The sequence below is a fragment of the Festucalex cinctus genome, chromosome 2 (genome assembly GCF_051991245.1).
Source record: "Festucalex cinctus isolate MCC-2025b chromosome 2, RoL_Fcin_1.0, whole genome shotgun sequence".
Classification (NCBI taxonomy): Eukaryota; Metazoa; Chordata; class Actinopteri; order Syngnathiformes; family Syngnathidae; genus Festucalex; species Festucalex cinctus.
This window is the reverse complement of record NC_135412.1, coordinates 9,894,516-9,916,730: the sequence shown is the minus strand read 5'-3', so window position 1 is coordinate 9,916,730 and position 22,215 is coordinate 9,894,516. Positions and strand designations below refer to the sequence as shown.

General features: G+C 41.0%; 1 protein-coding gene across 6 annotated transcripts in view; it reads left to right on the top strand.

Moving 5' to 3' along the window:
* The window catches only part of plxna2 (plexin A2), a 374,923-nt gene extending 353,444 nt beyond the window's left edge, over nucleotides 1-21,479 (top strand). For all 6 annotated transcript variants that reach the window (XM_077512747.1, XM_077512745.1, XM_077512746.1 and 3 more), the window contains 10 exons: nucleotides 3,351-3,417; nucleotides 5,068-5,214; nucleotides 6,332-6,491; nucleotides 6,663-6,766; nucleotides 10,965-11,064; nucleotides 12,472-12,662; nucleotides 14,046-14,215; nucleotides 14,342-14,554; nucleotides 14,781-14,931; nucleotides 17,006-21,479. In XM_077512747.1, the coding sequence (XP_077368873.1) occupies nucleotides 3,351-3,417; nucleotides 5,068-5,214; nucleotides 6,332-6,491; nucleotides 6,663-6,766; nucleotides 10,965-11,064; nucleotides 12,472-12,662; nucleotides 14,046-14,215; nucleotides 14,342-14,554; nucleotides 14,781-14,931; nucleotides 17,006-17,101 (1,399 nt within the window). In that variant the 3' untranslated portion in view covers nucleotides 17,102-21,479. The remainder of the gene's footprint in view (nucleotides 1-3,350; nucleotides 3,418-5,067; nucleotides 5,215-6,331; nucleotides 6,492-6,662; nucleotides 6,767-10,964; nucleotides 11,065-12,471; nucleotides 12,663-14,045; nucleotides 14,216-14,341; nucleotides 14,555-14,780; nucleotides 14,932-17,005) is intronic.
* Nucleotides 21,480-22,215: the final 736 nt, after the last annotated feature.

Sequence of the window (22,215 nt, the reverse complement as noted above, 5' to 3'; positions counted from 1 at the left end):
AGAATTCATGTTTCCCGAGGACAAACGCGCCCCCCTTGACGAATCCTCGCGCCCCCCTGGGGCGGCCCGCCCCACTATTTGAGAAGCACTGGCTCGGTAGCATATTGTAGTGCCAGGCAATGCAAATTCCTAATTTGATTTCAGTCTGCAAATTCTTTTCTGTTTGAGCACAACTTTGATCTCCATAAATGTCCAGTATTTTGAAAACGATCATCAAGAACCGAGGTAAAACATTTTGCTCCAGGGATGCACAGTAAATTCGGAGCATTCTAGAAATATAAACATTTCATGTGGCAACCCTGAGTCTGAACAGACATTTCATGGGCTAAACAACAAAAGTTGTCTTCATCTATTAGCATTAGCACCACATCGCCGCACATCACTGCAGATAGCACATCGCTGATGTGCTATCTGCTGTTTAATAGAATAGGTGTGCTTCTATCAGTTTACACTCTCCGCTTTAATAGAGTGGCCCCACCACACATTACCAACTTCCTCCAAACTTACACTACTTCCCAGAACTTACACTCACTTGACAGTGGCCTGGTATTTGTAGCATATCACGAGCAAAATGCTGTATTATATCGTAGCCAATCCAACATGCTTGAGGTATCAGATCTCAAACGTGTAATCAGTAAATGTTCGTCAGCACTGTGATTTGCACGAGCATTACTTTGTTTGCAAAATTAGCAAAATAGTTTCCAATCTGTCCCCAGCAGAATCATTTTTGCTGTTATTACTTTGACTGTATGTGAAGAACATTCCGGGATGGAATATTCCACCCTGAGTAATTTTGCAGTTTCACCCAGCGTAATGTTATTTTAATGGAATCACAGAACACTGCTTCAATCACCCAGAGTCCTTTTAAATCTCACATTATTATTTTTTTCTCCTCAGCATTTTTGTAATGAGGTTTCCCGCCCATGCAGAGCAACGGAGTACAATGTTATTAATTGCAAGAGCATTGTTTCATTACTTTCACTGAGGGAGGAGACCCCCACCCCCCCTCCCCACATATCCTCACTGCACCCTAGCTGCCATTAGGAGAGACAGGAACGTGCAAGACTCGTCGTCAGTGCTACTGTTGGATAATGAAATCCGGATGTTCTTTAATGAAAGTCAATTAATGGGGAAGACGAGGATGAGGAGAAGGTGAAGAACAAAGTAAGTTTCCCCGAGATTTAAAAGTAAAGATACAGTCTTAAGGAGGCAGCACAAAAGCCTTTATTTGACTTCCGTCTTTGGGACTTGCTGAGCTTATTAAAATACTTAATGGCTTCCATTAACTTCCAACACATTCAAGTCTCATGCTAGTCGGAAGGGGAGCCATGGTAGGGGGGTATGGGGAGTGCGGGTGGGCGAGGGGGTCTGAGGGGACCTGTGGAGGTGGGAGTTTTGGGATGGAAATTGGTTGAGGAAGCAAAAACAAATAAAATGCATTAAAAAAAAAAAAAAAAAAAAAAAAAAGCTGTCAGTAGTATTGTCAAAACCTGGGGGCAGGGGGAAATCTGAAAGAAAATATGACCAGTTTCTCTGCATATCAACATATCAAACAGATCTGCTTTAAATGTAAAACATTTTTCAAGTGTGTTAATAACATGTCTGTACAAATATTGTTTCTAGGGGTGGCTGTGAAGCACACGCAAGCCCCCGCAAAAACAACATGGATTTTATTTATTTATTTTCCCTCGTGGAGGCAGCACTTCCTCACGCCACCGCCAAATTACACTTGCTAATTAGCATGAGGGTCCTAGCATGTGCATATTTAGCAACATTGCCAAATACAAACATCCCCCACATCGAACATATCGGCAACAAATTGTGCAAATTTGTGCATTCAACAAAACCTAATGCAGCTCTGCTTACATTTTGGCTTTTGACATAGTGTTTCAGACACTGCACTTCAATATTATTCTATTACAGTCTGCCAAAATTCAGAATGGCTCCTTCCTGGAAAGAGACAATAAAAATATTTAATGTTGTACGAGGTTTTTTTTTTTTTTTTTTTTTTTTTTACTGATTTTCCCACATAAGAGCAACATGGACAGAAAAAATTGGTGGTTATCTTATGTTTTCATTTGTTGTAGTTGACGCCAGGATAGTATGGCTAACATGTTGTAAACTTGCCAAGCTTATATGTAACATTTTTTAACATGAACATCATGCAAATCAACTTATTTGTTAGCGAGGATCCAATTATGAACCAGAAGTGTTGACATCATCCAAATTATGTGTTTTTATTGGTTTAGACATGCAAATATGTCATGTCCACTGCAATCATCTATGGGTCCGAAGGGGTTAATTTTACACTTGATGGGTGGGCAGGCACTACAATTAATTTTCACAAGGCATGTTTTGGCCCTTCTATGTTTAAAATCCATGCTAATGGTCAGATGAAGAGGAACGTAATATGCTTATGAAGCAAGTCAATATGTGGAGGAACTCAATGTGTGCTTGCATTAGCAAGTAAGTGCCTCAATATTAAGTGTTATTAGAAATTGAAGGTTGTTTATGAGCATTGGTGTAATGTACAAAAGCACAATATTGTCCTTTTTTTAGGATGGGCTCTTTTTTTTTTTTTTTTTTTTTTTTTTTTTTTTTTTTTTTTTTTTTTTTTTTTTTTTTTTTTTACAATATTGTGAGCTTTTTTTGTAGCGCCAACCTCTCAATATCGTGATAATTATCGTATTGTGACTTTCATATTGTGATAGCATCGTATCGTGATGTTTGGATATCGTTACATCCCTAATATATAGAATGAAAAATAATTCATCTGCGTTTTGGTGGTCCATGACCATGAAAAAAATAAATAATATAAACTTCTTCAACTGTGTCTTAATACAAATTGTCTGAAACAATTGTAAATATTTTAAGTACCGATTCCATTCACATATCTGGGCAGAGTCTCCAATGAAATGTGGGAGCATACCTGCAGAAAGCGTCACACAGGGATTCAAACCTGGAACCGCCTGGCTGTGAGGCAGACGTGCTGACCGCCCCTTCCACCCTGCTGCCTAATCGCACTTTCCCAGAGAGAGCATTTTGGCAGTGGTCAGGCGTTACCTGGCCGTGACTGCGTTTGTCTCTCGGCAGCTGAGTCTTGTCACAGCTGCAATGTCTCGCTGCGCTCTGCCATGCGTACGCACACACACACGTGCACACGCATACTGCCCTCTCAGGTTGCTTTCAGCCGCTACAAGCAGAAGTTGCAGGAAGTTCACACGTAACAACAGGAAGGCGCCCGAAGGCCCCAGCACTACCTTACCATGAATAATGGATTGCTTTTCTTTTGTAAAAAAGTTCTGACCGGCTCTGTTTTGTTCTTTCCGTGCCCTTTGTTATCGGCGCAGAACGGAGTCGGTTGCAGAGAAGATGCTCACCAACTGGTTCGCCTTCCTTCTGCACAGGTTCCTCAAGGTCAGTTTGAAAAACACTCACATGCGCATATGGATATTGCATATTCAGTTCAGTTATGGAAATGTCAAGTACGAGTGCCTAGTTGAAGTTTTATTGGACTGCATAACTGTTCTACTTTAGTGACATTTTTGTATAATTAATATATGATTTCATAACATAATAAAACAATTTATCACTGCCGTTCCAATTTAATTTGAATCAAATAATATGAAATACTTAATGTTATCAGATTTTGCTGTGCTGAAATTATATTTTGCTTATGATTGGCTGTGAGAAATCAGGTCATTCTACTTGCTCATCATGAGGTGCAGTTTGACAACTTTGAGGTTTTATAAGTGCTTGCTTACATATTGAATGAAGTTACTTCTCTTGTTAAATGAAGAGCATTTGTGATAAGTTTGTTTTTTATAATGAAATACAATAATGCAGGTGTAACATTCTGGTATAACAAAAAAGAAACCGGTTTATTTAAATTCAAAAGTCTGTATAGTGAAATTAAATCTCTTCGAAATTAGACACACAGCAACTGTAAAAGACAGTTGTCAACAACCCTGTCATAAAGTCAAGCAGTTATTATTGAACTACAAAAATATATCCATTTAAAGCTGCAATATTTCCCAACAGCATGCCGAAGGGGTTTTTCATGCATTGACAACGAAAAGCTGTCACGCAACCACGCCAGTACAGAATGCTGGTCCTTGTCAGACATTCTTGCTCTTCTGACTTTCATTCCATGAAGTATTCGTACCCTTGGCCGACAACAAGGCTCTTTAAATTTCATAATTTCATAATGAGCTTTCAGGGTTTATTATAAATGTATTTGTTTTAGTATTGCTGTTCGGCAATTCGGAAGAAAGAAGGTCAAAGAGTCGATTCAGAATTGTTGTTTATTCTATTTCACATTAAGTTGTCACTTTTTTTTAGCTTGCACTCCACAAATATTACATGTATTTAAAAAAAAAAAAAAAAAACTAATACTAAAATTGATTACAAAGAATAATCTAAATTTAAGCATTTTCACAGGAAAAAAAAACAATTAACTTGGTGTAATAAAAAATGCAAAATATTTTTTAAAAACTGTCAAAATTAAATTAAACCCAACTATAATGAAAACTCAAAAACTATTATAATCCTGGTGCACACACTTTTTTTTTTTTAACCACCTACTCTTCAACCTTTCCCTCCGTGATGTGCCTGCACTCACGGCTGACAATGAGGCACGTTAAAACGGCCACGCCAATGGACTAGCCAAAGGGAAAATGTCTTTTTTTTGTGTTGGCATTGCTAGCTAGCTAGCTATTTGCATGCCACAGTTGTGCTCAAGTTCACATATATAAACGTATATAAGAGTGTAAAAGTATGTAAGTATATAAATATGCTCAAGCACTTATATAGTTTTGGAGGAGCATCTCATGCCAGATGACAAGTGTGTCACTGGCAATATTTTAGCCACGGTCTCCCCAAAAAAATCAGGAAAACTTAAATGGTGAAAAAGAGTTTAACACAATAATTTCACAATTCAGACATCGGCAGTTGTCAGTTTGCACGTTTTCAGCAATTATCTTCATTATGTATGGAGGGAAAAAAACTAATTTAACAGGGTCTTTCAAGTGTATGAACCCTGCTAGCTTTCTTTCTGTGGCTTGGCAGGAGTGCGCCGGCGAACCTCTGTTCATGCTCTACTGCGCCATCAAGCAGCAGATGGAAAAAGGGCCCATCGACGCCATCACTGGAGAGGCCCGCTACTCTCTGAGCGAGGACAAGCTGATCCGCCAGCAGATCGAGTACAAAACGCTGGTAGGTCAAAATAAGTATTGCCTCTGTAGGCTGTGTCACAAGTACACAGACTTTTTCAAAAACATGTTTGTTTTTTCCATCCACTCATAAACATCAGCTTTCATCCAAACAGAGATGCACCTTTAAAACACATTTGTCTAGCTTCTGTTGGTTATCTCATCTCGTATGTCTTTAATAGTGTGTCACAGATGTAAAAAGAGTTGAATTAGTCACTAAGAGCTACTTTACAGATGGAATTATGCCATTTCCTCCCTTGTGAGAAGAAAATTAACTAATGATCCCATCGGCTCTGTTTTCAGTCAAACATCAGGCCTTGTTGAGGAGATTAGCCTGCATGCACACCCAAACAAATCATGGCCAGAAGCAGCATGTGAAATGGCAACACTCTGATTACTTTGACTGGAAATTTGCCTCATTATGGGCTAATGCCCCGACAGAGCTGGAAATTGGTGTTTCGCCGAAGGTGTGAAAATTGATTTTAGGACGGCGGTGCGACCGGAAATGGTTTCTCCAGACCGCCACCGTGTGTGTGCTTTAGGAGAGGCATTTGTGTGGAATAAGACCTGAGCCGGACACCAAGATACACTCACATTGCAGTAAAAATCAGACACAGGTCTTTGCTGTGGTTTGTGTGGACAACACGAACTAAAAATATGTTAGAAGACATTCAAAGTGCCTGAATTTACCCTACAATAGACACTTTAAAAGCTTGAATGTAACAACTTGACTTGAATTGAAATAAGATCAAGAGTCTTGTGAATACTGGCAGATCAAAATAGGCATTTTGTGATTAGTATTATTGAAAACTTGCACTAATCTCTTGATGTGGTAGTCTCAATTGTATTAGTCAACTTCTTTTCATCCAACAGAATCTATTTGAATTGAAAGATGAATCACCTTTTGTGTCAAATGATACTTATTTTGCATTGAGCGTAGTAAAGATCAGCAGTTTGGAGGACAAATAAACAATACGAGCAATTTTCATAGGATTGTTCATACTGGAGACCTGGTTGTTGAAAAATATGAAGTGAGTTTACCGTCTGAACTTTACCTTGGTCTAATTTCCCCCACACTTTCTCCTCTTAGTATTTTTTTCCTTCTCTCTGTCCCGATCCAGATTCTGAACTGCGTGAATCCAGACAACGAGAACAGTCCAGAGATTCCGGTCAAAGTGCTGAACTGCGACACCATCACCCAAGTGAAAGAGAAGATCCTGGATGCCGTCTACAAGAACATGCCCTACTCTCAGCGGCCGCGGGCTGTCGACATGGACCTCGGTATGAGTCAACACCCGGACTGTCCCATTAGTCCATTAGCAAGAAACAAACATCGGAATGTAGTATCATTCCCATCATTTATCACCAAATCATTTGATCAGTGGTTTGCAACACAAAAACACATACAGCTGTAGAGGTTGACTTGAGAATGTGCGTTTGTTGTGTCGTCAGAGTGGCGCCAGGGTCGGATGGCTCGCGTCGTGCTGCAGGATGAAGACATCACCACGAAGATAGAAAGCGACTGGAAGCGACTGAACACGCTCTTGCACTACCAGGTCAGCGTTTTGAGGTCTCAGCATCCAGTGTCTTGACTCAAGAGCTGTGCGATATTTTCTCTTGCGGGACCTTCAGCTGTCCGTCCGATGGTCGTTCTTTTAAAACATCTTCAGTGACTTTGATTGAAAAAGGAGATTAATACAAAAATACATTTTTTGTAATGCCATTTCACACACAAGGAAAGAAGTGCCTTAGCTGATTTTACATAACGTATCGGTAACCCTGTGACATTCTCCGAAGTTTTGATGAAAATGTGTCAACACGTTAGTTGCCAACATGAGTTAATTGCCTTTTCTGTCGTTGTACGCACATAATGGCAAAGAGCAGCACCTCAAAAAGTGAGGCGAGAGGTGCCAGAGGATTTGCAGCATATTGAGAAAGTAAAGCAAAAAATATTTCTCAAGTTTTAAAACCTTGTGCGATGTCCATAGTGATGATTTAATTTGGTGTCAGAACTGATATGAGTTTTCAGTCTCCTCGAAGAGGCACATAATATCCTAGTAGCCTATATAATGAAAGATGGATTACAATGATATCTATCTAATCTTCAAGTAAGAAAAGTTTTCTTCACCTGCTCTTGCGTGCAAACTGACTAATATGTGCTGCAGTAGGCGTAATTATTACACAGTCGTATGAGAAATGCTTAGCGTCCATTTGCCTTTTTTGATTATTTCCCCCCCACACACATTAAAAGCAGCGGTGTTGAATGAGCGTTCTTCCCGCTCCCTCTGGATGGTTCCCTGCAGAGCTTTAATCCTTGATGAAGCCCTGCAGCTTTATTGTTTCCACAGCATAATAGCCCCTGTGTTGTGCTCTTCTTTTATTTATTGCGTTCGCCCCATTGGTTCTAAAGGACCGTTAATGCTGCGCTGGTTCGTATGTGTTTGTATCGCCTCTGCATGGCGACAACTCAACTGACTTCAGCGAGGAACGTAATGAAACAAACTGCTTTTTTTTTTTTTTTTAAGGAATATTTTAAAGGCAACTTGGGGACACCGAGTGAGTAGCACTTTGAGTATTTGCTAATGCTCTCCTTCTCCCCAGACTGAGGTATTAAAATTCATACCACAGCATCCCGGGAAGCCCCCCTACCTTCTTCCCTCCCTCTGGCTATTGGTTTACATAACCTGGATTTGCACACCTTCCCAGCTGCTGCGCACCCACAGTGAAAGCATAAATGCATATATTTGCATTGAGCTCAGAATCTTAGCTAACAGTATTGAATGTCGCACATGCTTATGGAGATGGATTATAAGATTTCAGAATAGCCACTTCACTCACATTACATCCATCTTATATTAATTTTATGATTTAAAATACAGACACTATGAGATCATAATTTCAAGAAAATGTTCCAACAAAACCCTTATCAATTAAACGTCGTTTAATGAAGACATGTAGAAGAAAAACACTGAAAAGCCGAGGCCTGAGGGTTTGAGCTATCTTGACTTTCAAATACACAAACCAAGTGCAACAAAAATAACGATTGTAGACTTGTGAAAGCAGTGTATTGACTGTCAGTACAGCAGATACCGAAGTTGAGGGAAGCAGATGTAATCATCACTATCTTATCTTATTACAGAGCCTCAACTTTTTAGATCAAAGCCTAACCTTTTTTAAACCACCAAACTTAATTGTTTAGGATTTAGATTGTACACTTTAGTTATTTACAGTTAGCATTATCTGAGATCAGAGCTGCCAACCTTTAAGAAAATCACTTCCAGAAAAGTTTATCTGAATATTTATATTTTTAAATTCTGTCAGGAACATTTCAGCGGCACTCGCAAGGGGTTTCCGGCCTGGACCGGACATTGGGGAAACTCCTAAAATTCTCTTCGACCACCATGCCCCTGGTGACTATACCAATTGTCAAAGTAAAACACCCATTTAAACAATATGTTGCTCTGTAACTACATGTATTCATTGGTTATTTATACTACATCGCCAGAGGTTGGCGAGTCATTGAATTTTGAGCGTCCGTCAATCGTCAACAGTCGGGACACCTTTCCGTCATCTTCAATATTTCAAGCCGAACTGCATTGTAATCGTCAATCCATCATTCGTAATTCTTCAGCAAAATGGGCTTTGACGGATTGACAATTACATTACATTACTTCTGCCAATGCTTAGTCCGTCAATTTTGCCATTGCCATTCGTCAACAACAAACCGGGCGTCCGTCATTGACGGATTAACGGACCTTCCGTCAGTATTGATACAATGCCCACCTCTATATATAGCTATTTAATACAACTTGGTCATGATGTTCATATGCGTGAAGATGAGACGAGATGAGAGTAAATTTTTATTATAATCGTCAGATTGATTAAATTCCATGTCGTCTAAAATCCATATGACCAAAAATCTGAATGACTGCCTTTTCACAATCAAGGTGAAAGGTCACATGTTCACTGGGGGAATAACATCAGGATTTGAGGACAGCTGTCCACCATAGGGGATACTCCACGGGGGACGGGTTTGGTCCACGGTTGAGGGGGAGCTTAGAGAACAAAAGATAAATACCAACAGCTTGGTGCTATCCGCTGAGTCTAATGGAAGGTGTTATCGCAGGCGTCCCCCACAGCCTCCTAACGTTCCTGCCCACTATCGCACCCACACTGGATTATCCCTGAAGGGGCGAATGTGCACGCCTTCAATCATTTCCTCTATCACAAGGACCCATCTCTGCCGCTGCTTCCGTGTCAGGAAAGCATTGGCAGAGATGGAGGGAAGAGTAGTCGGCCGACGCCGACACAGAAGCTATTTCACGCCTCTCATAGGGAACTCATCAGTGGAATAATAGCACTGGAGGTCCATGCCGTTGGTTTATTAGAGCACAGGCTGAAAGGAGGCCAACGCAAGAGGTTCGGGAGACAAATAAGGAAGAGTGGTGATGATAAAGATTTAAAGGTCAAGGCAAGTATGTTGTGAGGCGTAGGTTTCATTTCCTCTCAAGAACGTTGAGGATTCCACTTCAGGTGCAGCCGCAGGTTCATGAGTTTCTCCAGTCTTGCTGACAGAGGCCAACATTTATAGCCAGGGTGACTGCAGTGTAAGCAAATCAGATTTACCCTCATTATGAGCCATTGATTTGCAATGGCCGATGACATGTTTGGGTTGGTGTGTATGTTTGGATGTTCAGTGATCTCCAACACAGCCATTTAGGATCCAGACACACTTAAAATATCTTACCACAGAAAGTCTTCCCAGGAGGATAGACAAAAAGAGGTACGAGTGCATGAATGTGACATTTTTGCCATGCTAACTTGACACTTCAGAATTTTTGCTTTGACATTGGCACTATAGCTTTTAGAGTATCTTACTGGTGTGACCATGTCCATGTTAAATATCATTCCAAATCACTTAAAAATCACAATAGTCTATACAATGTGATGGTAAATTACAAGATGTTGAGAAATATGAACCTACCAAATTGATTTTTGTGATTCAGCTTTCTAGTTTGACTTCTTCTTGGAGACAGCACATCTGCTCTCATAGTGGAGAAGTTGTTGGTTCGAATCTTGGCTCAAGCCGACCTTTGGAGTTTGCAGAGGTTCTCGTGCCAAAACTACGCATGTTAGACTAATTGAGGACTCTGAATTGTCCAGATGGGGTCATTTATATCTGTCCTGAAATTGACTGGAGAGCAGTCCAGTGTGTAACTCGCTTCTGTCCTAAAGTCAACTGCGATAGGCTGCAAGCTCAAATGGATCTTCTTTTTCTCCATCTGGTGATGTTATACTATTTCTCTAAGGATGCCAAATGAACACAAGATTCTTCGTCAGTTTCCTTCTCCCAGAGTGCTCTAATATTTCTAGTTCCAAAGCTTACTTCACTTCTCTGTTGTTACAGTCATGTGCAGTGCAGCCACCAAGTCACAAACTGCTCAAGAGTAATGAACAGACATGACAGAGGGGAATGAATATGTTTGGATTATTCACAGAAGTCTTATGTAATGTCTTCTTTACTTGGACATTTAGAGAATTAGTAATACATGAAGACATCAGAAGTTATTATTAAATGATGGGCTCTCTTTGCAGACTCTTCTAAGCCACTAGATTCCTGACACTGCAGATGTTAATTGAATTTGAACTCATTCAATCGCAGAACTCTAAGATTTAATGCAGTTATGCAACTTTGAGCCACCTGAAGGGGCTTGCAAGCATTGTACGCGATGATGTTTGTGTTTGCCCTCGCAGGTGTCGGACCGCTGCGTGGTGGCTTTGGTGCCCAAACAGACGTCGTCGTACAACATCCCGCCCTCAGCCAGCATATCGCGCTCGTCCATCAGCAGATATGGTGAGTCACCAGAGTAGATTGCCGTGGTGCATATACAGAAGATGCGATCTAGATGGTATGTTTGATTTCAAATCTTCTGTTCACTTCATCATTTGATCATTTTGATCTTGTTTTTGTTTTGTTTTTTTGGAATATGCACCCTCATCCATCATGAGCTTATAAAGCTGAACCTTGACTTATATTTCACAAACGGCACCTTGACTTGATTTATACCAACATGCCCATCTTCCATTTGTCAAAAATGTGTTCCAAAAATCCCACCATCCACGTGTCAGGCTGCCAAAATACCCAAAGACGTTTGAGCCAGCTCTGTGTCCTTGGGAAGACGGAGGAGATCACAAAAAAAGAAGTGGTGTTAAAATGAGTAGCTGGATTGTGATTTAAAACCGCTATCCACCCTGAGCATCATTCTAGGCCGGGTCCCTACGGGAGCGAGATGTTGCCTGGTCATATTTCAACACTTTGTGTGGTTGTATTAGCAGCAAAAAAAAAACAAAAAAAAGGACGTTGTAGCTCATCTGGCCCTTTGAAGCTAGGTGAGAAAGATCCTCACTGAGATCCTCGCTGCGATGCTCAGATCCCAAATCTCTGGGGATCCCAGTGCCGGGAGACTCTTGCTAATTAGCAACTGAGAAAGTGATGTGTTATCGCCAAGGAGCAAGGAGGCAGCAATGTGAGAACAGAGTTGACGTGCTGAGGGACAATGGGGCCTTTGGGTGCTTAGCAACGGTTTTAGATTCTGTGATTTGAGTGTGACAGCATGTTTTTCTCCCAGTGTGGAAGAAATAATAGGAGTAATTAGGTGAGTTTTTAAGACAAGCCCATCTCTTCTGTAAAATAGTCAATGAGCCTATCATGATACTGCCTTCAAAATATCCAAGAATAAATACGCTATGACAAAGATGAAGAAGAAGAAAAACGGAATGTCAGGACAGATCATCGCCTGAAATAAGTTCTTTGTTTTTTGTATGTGTTTTCCATCTGTGTGTTAGCTCATAGGCTACTTCCTGGTTTGTGGACGTTAGCATACGAACGACAGAGCATTCTGTGCTTTTTCAATTCTTCTCTTTCAAATCAAGAATCATTACTCGCTGTAGTGACCCATAAGAGAAGTTTGTAATCTTCCCAACCAGCAAATCAAGAATCACAGTAAGACATCAGTCATTATATGTGCAAATAGGGTTTCCATGTAGTATCATAAAACATTAGACGATGCCTTGTGGGGTTAATTATGATCACCTGGTAACCAGCAACCACTGAAATATCATATCTACCGACTGATCTTATTGTCTCTCGGTAGCTCGCTTTGGAATCAAATGTTACAAGGCTCTTGCTTTGACTTTTGAGACAACATAGGTTTTGAGATCAGTTGACGCCATTTATTTATTTTTTTCATTTGTCAAACAGATTCGTCATTCCGTTACACTGGCAGTCCAGACAGCCTCCGCTCTCGCGCTCCCATGATTACGCCGGACCTGGAAAGTGGCGTAAAGGTGTGGCACCTGGTGAAGAACCATGAGCACGGAGACCAAAAGGAAGGCGACCGTGGCAGCAAGATGGTTTCTGAGATCTACTTGACCAGGCTGCTCGCCACTAAGGTAAGCACTGATGTTATACTCATTGCCTTCACTAATGTTTGTGGCATCAACAGCAAAAAAGAATTGCTGGAAGGAAAACAGCTGGTGGTAATCTAAGATTTAAAGGGATAGTTCCACTTTTTTGACATGAATCTCTATTTCATCCTCACCTCCAGTGTGTGCGATCAGCACTGACTTACCCCTGACAGCGTTCTGTGACACGAGTTCTGGTCCCGTGTTGGACGAGAAGAAAATAGTCCAGCAAGCTGGTTGGGGTCACGGAAATAAAAGCGTTTTTCTTCTAAAAACAATTTATGTTCAAAAGAGTGATACATTTGCATCATTGAACTCCTTTTCTGAAAAAAATCAGACTCTATTACCGCCAGGCACTACTTTTCTGTTCGTTCGTATCACTGCGTGGCGCCCCGCATGCAGCTGATAGACGCGCACTAATCTACAAGTTGTTTGTCTTTTCCAAGGCGGAAGGATCAGCTGTCTGCAGCGCGTCGATTAGCTGTCTACAGGGCGACGCGCAGTGATACGAACGAACAGAAACGTAGTGCCTGGTGGTAATGGCGTCTGACTTTTTTCAGAAATTATAATTATTATTTCCGTGACCCCAGCCAGCTTGCTGGACTATTTTCCTCTCGTCCAACACCGGACCAGAACTCGTGTCACAGAACGCTGTCAGGGGTAAGTCAGTGCTGATCGTACACACTGGAGGTGAGGATGATAGAGAGAGAGTTTCATGTCAAAAAAGCCGAACTATCTCTTTAAGGAAATGTATTAGACATAGACACCTTGAAAAGAGGACAATTCCTTCATTTTTGCTTTTGACTGAAAACATTTGGGTTTTAGATGTTTAATCTTAAATTGGTTCAACGTATATGTGTCATTCCTGTGATTGTGATCATTCCAAGAAGAACACTAACCGCTAGGGCTGCATGATATTGGAAAAACATGCGATATGCGATATACTTGCCGAACATAGCGACATCGATATTATTGCGATATTTAACATGTACCTGAAGAAACAAGTTTTGGAAGTTTCGTTTTTATTATCTAATGAAAGAAAAACATTTTTCATGCAGCAAAATAAGCAACCTTAATGTAATCTTAGTTAATTAATTGTTATTATGTCTTGATAATTTTCAACTATTGGATGGCGATGCACATTTTAGTTAGCATCTGACTGGTCAAATTAATATAAAAAGCATAAAATTCCGTATAAAACTTATTGCATGCCTTTGCGATATGCATATTGCAAGGGCCAATATCGCGATATCGATATTTTTTCAATATATTGTGCAGCCCTACTAACCGCTTACGATTAGTATAATAGAAAATGGAAGTGGACTGATGGATGGACAACTCATTAATCGTATTGCTCTCATGTCCCTGCAGGGAACGCTTCAAAAATTTGTTGACGACCTGTTCGAGACATTGTTCAGTACAGTTCACCGAGGTAGCACGCTGCCGCTGGCCATCAAGTACATGTTCGACTTCCTGGACGAACAGGCCGACAAGCACGGCATATACGACACGGATGTGCGCCACACGTGGAAGAGCAACTGGTAAGAGCCGATGGAGGAGCGTTGAAGTCATCTTTTGTATAGTGAAAAGAGATCACTGGCGGAGAATTCGCCCACTTAAGTGAGCACCCGGCGCCCTTACGCATTCCCTTTGTCTTTATCGTGCAGCCTTCCACTGCGTTTCTGGGTGAACGTGATCAAGAACCCGCAGTTTGTGTTTGACATCCATAAGAGCAGCATCACGGACGCCTGTCTGTCTGTGGTCGCTCAGACATTTATGGATTCTTGCTCCACTTCTGAGCACCGCCTGGGCAAAGACTCCCCTTCCAATAAGCTGCTCTACGCTAAAGATATCCCCAATTACAAGAGCTGGGTAGAGAGGTGAGCTTTATAGTTCACACGCCATTCCCATCGCGGTCTTGTTAAAGTCGTCTTGCTTACATCAAACTTTGATTCTCTTCGCTGGCCTACACGTCGCATTCTGTCATTGTGCGTGACGACTTGTGAAATGCACTCTTTGATGTTAACGCCTCTGAAAGTGTGACCTTAAAAGATCACGTAGAGTTCACGTTGTTGGTTGTGAGTGATGACGAGCGCTGTCCCCCAGGTACTACGCCGACATCAACCGGCTGCCAGCCATCAGCGACCAGGACATGAACGCCTACTTGGCGGAACAGGCCCGGCTCCACTCCAGCGAGTTCAATATGCTGAGCGCCCTGAACGAGATCTACTCGTATATCAGCAAGTACAGCGAGGAGGTAGGAGCTCGCCTGTGTCACAAAGGTGGTTGGGATGAATGGGTGTCATGACTTACGGCGACAAGGGGCTGCTTACGTGAGGCTTTTTGCAAAAAAACTGCCAAGCAAAATAAAAACGTTTGGAAACAGGTCTCAGAGTGGACCTTTTATAAAACAAAAAGAATTCATTCTTGTTAAAGGGGAAATCAACACTAAGCATTTCTTGTCAATAATATGTTATGTGTGACCTCACTTGTCTAAACATGACATTCTGATGAATATTACAATTGTGGAATATGAGTTATGCAGCAAAATCCAGCCATTTTTATCCATCTCAAGGGGCGGCCATTTTGCCACTTGCTGTCGAGTGAAAGTGACATCACAGTTGCTCAGGCTTCAGGTAACAACCAATCACAGCTCAGCTTCAGACAACAGGTGAGCTTTGATTGGTCGTTGCCTGAGTCCTGAGCAACTGTGACATCATCTTTAGTCGACAGCAAGTGGCAAAATGGCCGCCTACTCATATTGATAAAAAAAAATTGCTGGATTTTGCTGCTTAACTCATATTCCACTAACACAATATTAACCAAAATTAGTCCAGTGGAGCTGCACCGGACATACTATTGTCAAAATTTTTTGTTGTGATTAACTTCCATTTTATGTTCAATCTGGGCATGTACGATGATGTCACAACCAAAACAATGATGGCATAGCATGGGGCTGTAGCAGCAGTTGTTTGTAACAGTTCTCAATCAGTGTTCATTCATATTCAAAAGGGGTTTCATCTGGGAGATTCTCATTTTTCAAAAACTCAAAGAAGAAACATCACTGTTTGGGCCTGAATTACTGTATCTGTGCCTCCATGACTCAATGTGCATTAGGAGATAGCAACTACACAACATAATTTTGTGGATAGAAAGCAGGAGCAGGATCACACACCGGCAATACACACACAAACGCACACTCGTCAGATGACAGGAAGCATAAAAGGAAGGAAAGAGAAAAGAGAGCATTTATGAGAACAGTCTCTTCTTCTAATGTCAGCCCCTCCTTTGGGATTCTGACCTTTACGTTGGAAAGCCGCACTGCTCAATCTCGCTCTCCTTCCCTGTATGCCGCCTCCCTTTGCGTCCATTATCCAGTCGGCTTGCCCCTTTTGCTCTCAACGGATCACTTAACTTCATGTTTTGCATCTTCTGAGGCACACATTCAAACATACAGTATGTTTTGCTCTCACTACTGCAAGATTTAAGTCGAAAACATCAAACATGGACACCACTGTTAGAAAGCAATTATAGGCTTGAATAGATGAACGGTCATCTTGGCCCTTCATGATGGATGGATGGATGGATGGATGGATGGACGGACGGATGGACACTCTAAAACGCTTACTCTCAGTCCAACCTCTCTTTCTGATAATGTCATCTTTCTCGCAACTGTTACTATAACAACCATATTCTTGGCGCATATCCATTTCCATGTGTGGTAAATCAGCTCCAAATTTGCTCCAAGTTGTCAGTTTTGTGGGCGTGTTTGCGCCGCTATATGATTAGAGTAATATCCTTCGTCAATAGATGGGTAACTGGTCGCAGACTGCGGGTGCAGTTGTGGTGCAGTATTTCGCGCTATTACCGGACGCAGCGCATTCTTAGTGAATATGCCCCTGGCTCTTTAACCAATTGTTAGAATAGAATAGAATGCTATTAATACAAAAGTTTCTCCAGCTGGTGGTGCCAAGATGTATAAAAAGATGACTGTTCACTCTTCCCTGCTTTGTTTTTCCACCCTTTACCCTGAATGTTGCCGTCACCCTGATTGAGATTCCTCCTGACAGGCAAGAGAGGGATGAGAGAACCAAACACAGCTCTTGTCTAAAGCTGACGTTTGAACCTTGACAAACGTCGCATTTACACGACATGACTCAAAAGATAAAAAGTGAAAGACTAATAGATAAATATTCCTCAACAAAAACAAAAGCAGCTCTTCTTTTTTTTATTGTTGTTCTTTTCTGACACTTCCAGAAAATGGAAAACGGGGTTTGGCTTCTGCGACCAATATTTTGACCTGGAAATATTCTCTTCTTGTTCCTGAACAGATCACGGCAGCCTTGGAACAGGACGACCACGCCAGGAAGCAGAGGCTGGCCTACAAGGTGGAGCAGCTCATTGCCGCCATGTCCCTCGAGAGCTGAGGGTGGAGAAAGACAGACTGAGGCTGTCTCGACCGGTCGTGCAATAGGGACGAACGCTTGCTGTAGTTTGTGTCCCAAGACTCCATGGCAACTCCGAGGCCCTAACCTGGAAAGGGGTGTCAGCATGGAAGGCCACAACAGAACTTATTTATTTATTGGTGTCGTCTCCTGGGACATTGTCCACATGGAACTTGTGTGTGTGTGTTTGTGTGAAAAGCGGTAGAGATCTCATGCTGGACTGCTGCATTCAGATTTTATTTTTATACTTGGACTTTTAAATATGGGCAGTTAGCGTTGGAATCACCACCAAGGCTCCTGGTCGAGCACTCTTCTGCGGATGGAAGAGTCACATGACTAAGACAGTGTACAGGACCAACGAGCAAAGGAAGGGGACAGAGGCAGCATGCATCTGTAAATGTAGCAGTGTCGATAGGGCCAACGTGAATGTCAAGAAAGTTTGTTTTGTTTTCATTTCTGGAGGATGAATGGAAGTGGGCTTCCAGGATGTTTTTTTTTAAGCTCTTAATTTTTCCATCCAACAGCTTCCCAAACTTTAAGCAGTTCCCTGCATCGCTGCTCATACAAAACCAAAATCCTTCGTTTGCATCCCATCTTCATATCGCGCTTCGTTTGCATGCTGTCCCACATCACACACGTCAGCTGTTGAAGCGATCGTAAGTGCCAACACGTCGAGCTGGCCGGTCGCAGGCCTCGATAAGGACGCCACTGCCGCCTTTGCACAGGCACCAAGAACCCAAGATGTGTGGGTCTTGTCTGACCGAGTGCCAAAAAAAAACTCTTGCTCAAAAATCGGTTCATGCTTTACAAGTGGAGCGTCAAGCCTGCAAAGGTTTGTTAGCGGAGAATGATGTGATGCTAAAGGTACGGAACAAGACATCGAAGAAAGGCGATAATTATGAAACCAGAACTCATTCTGTTGAATGATTCCAGATAGTCACATGACAACAGTGAGCTTCCCCATCTGCTAGTAGATTCTGTCTGGCCGTTCTTCTCAGTGGGTCCCTCCATTTTGGCACAGCAAACATGATCAGCCAGCATGAGTATCTGAGCCACTTTGACAAGGACCACTTTGTAATGGACTGGACGAAAGGGTAACCAGAGTACGTCCAGACCAGCTGGTTGTATTGAATTGTCTGAAGAACAGATCTTCAGTTGAATTCTGATTAGGATTAACTGGCAACCAGTTTGGTCAGCTGATCTGGACTTCATTGAATAGGATACAGTGGGCAGACAACAGACAGAATGTGATCTCCATTGTCTTGGTATTAGGGTATTCTATAAGAACCGAACATAGGCCAGATCTTTGTAAAGCTGTACGCACATGGACCGGTCAGTCGAAATGTGATTTAGCAGCTAATTGAGGAGGAATCCATCCAACAATAACTGTACATGATCAGCTACATGGGTCAAGAGTTTAAAACAAATCCTCTGCAAAATGTCCAATCCATTAAGGTTTCTTCCACCTTGCAAGTTAAATGTCTTCAACCAGAATTTTCCAACCTTTATTGAGCCAATCTACCCCCAAATTGAGTTAATTAGTGTGAAATCCAGGCCTGTCGATTTAATCACAAAGCTATTATTCTGTTCTATGAATGGCTACAAAGGATAATTGTACCATCTGCTATCTCGTGAAAGAGCATTTCATTGTTCTGCCTGTCACGATACGTCGCTAGCAGAGATAGATGATATGGATACAATTAATGGACGTTCACGTTATTTGCAGTAAATAGGGAATAATTATCAGACCAATTAATTGGATAATTTCCCACAGCTGATCAGCTCTGAGTCACCCTAATGTTCCGCGGTACCGTTGTTTGCAATCACTGACTTAAAGCATTTAATGTTAGGCAAAATTCTGAGCTTGGCGATATGAGTCTAATCTTATTTGCTCACCATATAGTATGGATAGTATAAGATGAAATGTGGCTTTCGATATCCTCCCATTCCATTTTTTCAACAAAGCAAAGGTGAAGAAGAGTATAGCAGACGTTGCTGGCCGTTTGAAGGGAAGCGTCAGGCAATGATGATGGAGATGGCAGGGCGAGACCCCCCTTCAGATTCCTGCTGCTGCTTTGAAGCTGCTCTTTGATCCGACTTGCTGATGTTGTGCCAGAAATGGAGAACGAACAGGCAAGAGGAATTCAGGCCTAGGTGAGGACTGTGACGCTGTGGCTAAGTCCGTCCAGTAGGGGTGCGCCTGAAATCGTTCCGAGGTTGCTTCTCTGCTGGCGCGGGGCAACCGGTTCGAATACCAAGTCGTGTATCGTTACTGCCTTTGCACATATATTCAGCAAATTCATAACAGGCTTACAAAATAATTACAAATGGTGACGTGAAAATGTTGCTGTCTTACTGGATTCCAGCTATCCATTATAGCTGGTTAGGTTTCTCATATATATATATTTTATATATTTATTTTGATGTATTTATTTGTAAAAAAAAAAAAAAATAATTAAATTAAATAAATAAAAGGGACCTTGTACAATAATGAATAGTCATATCAATGTAAATACCCTTTCATTTTGGCTTGATAATATTAGTTGTTCCTAATTATTTACAATTTTTTTGACAATGTCAAAAACTTGCATGCTAACATTTTTTTTTGTCACTTTTGTCTCATTTGTCCTCTGCATTTTGTCACTCATTTCTCATCATAGACCTTTGATGTGGTCCTTTTACTACATTCTGTTCTGTACTATGAAGAAATCTCTGGTGTAATAATGGTGACATTAGCTAACTGCTGCGCATCAGCTAACAGCTACGCTAACAGAGGAAGTATTGAAAAGTGTGTACAAGCTCAAATGCACTAAAGTTATCAAGAATGCTGCATACGTAGACATCTTTACTAAACATTAAGGGAGACATATTGTGCTCTATTTTTTTCACTATTTAAATGGTCTCATTGTTTGTTTGTTTGTTTGTTTGTTTGTTTGTTTGTTTCTTGGGCCAAAATACAGAAAGAATAAAGAATTAGAGCACACCTAGCATCTACTTTACTTTAAATAGCCTACAATGCTAAGTACAACTTTTGTTACAGAGGTAACCTGTGGCAGAGTTTGTTGAGGTGTTGCGACTTGGCTACTTGTCATCTTCGCCCAACATGGTAGCCAAGGCAGTATATGTTGCATAATAACAGCAGGGAAGAAATTCAAAACATTAGCTCATTGAAACAATGTCAGAAATCTAAAGACTTAGGTGATTAGTTGATGGTGGACAGGCCCCTCCTGAGACCCAAATATTTGTATTTGAGCAATCAAAAAGTCATTTTCATAATCAAAACAGTATCGTTCAGTAAAAGTTGTTTTCTTTTAAACACACACCTTTCATAGCGCTAGTCATCTCATCTGACGTGCAGAAAAGCTTTTTTTTTTTTTCTTTCTTCTTCTTCTTCTTGAAAGTCTTCCCAAGCTCAGCATACAGTATATGAATTGTATCCTCCTCATAGCTCACATTACTTGTACGGAGTAATGCTTTTTATCATTCGAAACGGGACCTAAATGCCTTCTCCTCTTCCAAGGGATGAAATGTTCGTCTCAATGCATTCCAAGGCTTTGATTCACCTCATCCTCCTGAGATTGTCGGCTGCGAGTGTTTTTAATTCATGCTTTTAGTTTGGCCCGCTCCTCCATGTGCGCCTCCTGAAAACCCATTTGTGCACCCCTTGAAACACAGCTGAATGCACCTCTTCGCTCAGAGATTTCTTTTTTTTTTTTTTTTGTAATTATTCAATGATAGCTTGTTTCCTCGCTTGGTTTTGGATCCCGCTACATTGAAAGGCTGAGAGTTTTTTTTTTTTTTTTGCTTGTTACATTCTTCCTTTTTGGATGCTCACGTGAGATCTGGATCGTCGCTTCACAACTGAGCTGTTCGCTAACAAAAAGAGGCTTTGTGCACTTTTTTTTTCCAGTCTCGATTTGTCGAAGGGCTGATGTTGTGCTTTTGGCTAGTTCCTGACTCGTAACGTACACCAAACAACACGTTTCCTCTGCAGTTTTTGGATTGAGGGATCAATGTATTACTCCAGAGTAGTAAATGATTACCCTTACATTTGACACACCTTGTAAAAAAAAAATAAAAAATTACAATTGTAGACACTGGAGTTCTGTACAAAAATAATTACTGGCAATGATAATAATGGTTGTCTGTCCTTGTTATTTTATAAAGGTCTTGTGAAAATTGTAAGAAATTTAAGGTATTTAAAAACAGTTGTTCTCTTGTTTTTTTTTATTTTTGTTGAACTTGCTTTGGTTTTACGATAATATATTATTGTGTACCTATTGTAAATATGAAGCACACCTATTTTGCAAGCCAAGGATTCACTTTATACCATTGTTATATATGAATAAACTTTGCTGGTTAAAAAGTGCAGTCACATTTTTTTCCCCCTCAAAGCTAATGCAATGTTTATCATGCTTAGACCACAGATTGTAGAAGCGTTTTACCCCACATATTTAAATTTTAAAATGAAATGTTTTACTATAAAACTGGAAAACAAACAGACTGATAGACATAAAATGAGAATCTACCCAATAAAATTAACAAAGTGGAAAGTCTGGGGGATTTTTCCACACTTAACCCTATGTATGCTATATCTTGACTTTTTTTTCTCTCTCTCTTCTCTTATATTTCCACATGGGGGGTCTAATCCCCTTTTGCTCCTAATCCTGTACCACTGAGACCAATTCAACTCCATGAGGGACTAAAGACCCTGTAATGCCTTTACAAGCAGTCACAGCATTAGGATGACGTTCACATATATTCTGTTTGAAACTCTTGCTGGATTACGGTTTGAATTTCTAATTAATTATGTTACCTAGTTAAGAACACGAGGCTTGATTTCAACATTATCCATTTTTCAAGGCGCTTACTTTATAAAGTTGAGTTGAGTCAAGTCAACAGTAGTAAAAATCTGCCTTAAATTAACGTTTCTAAAAGTCCACTAACTCACCTTGGTAAGAACTTGAAGCCACTGACGTAAGCGGCAACCTGGCAAAGTCCTGTGACAGTTAAGCGGTGTTGGCGGCATTCATTAGCTGTTTCCATAATGCATACAAGCGTACGGAAACTTTTCCTCTGACATTTGCTGACAGCGA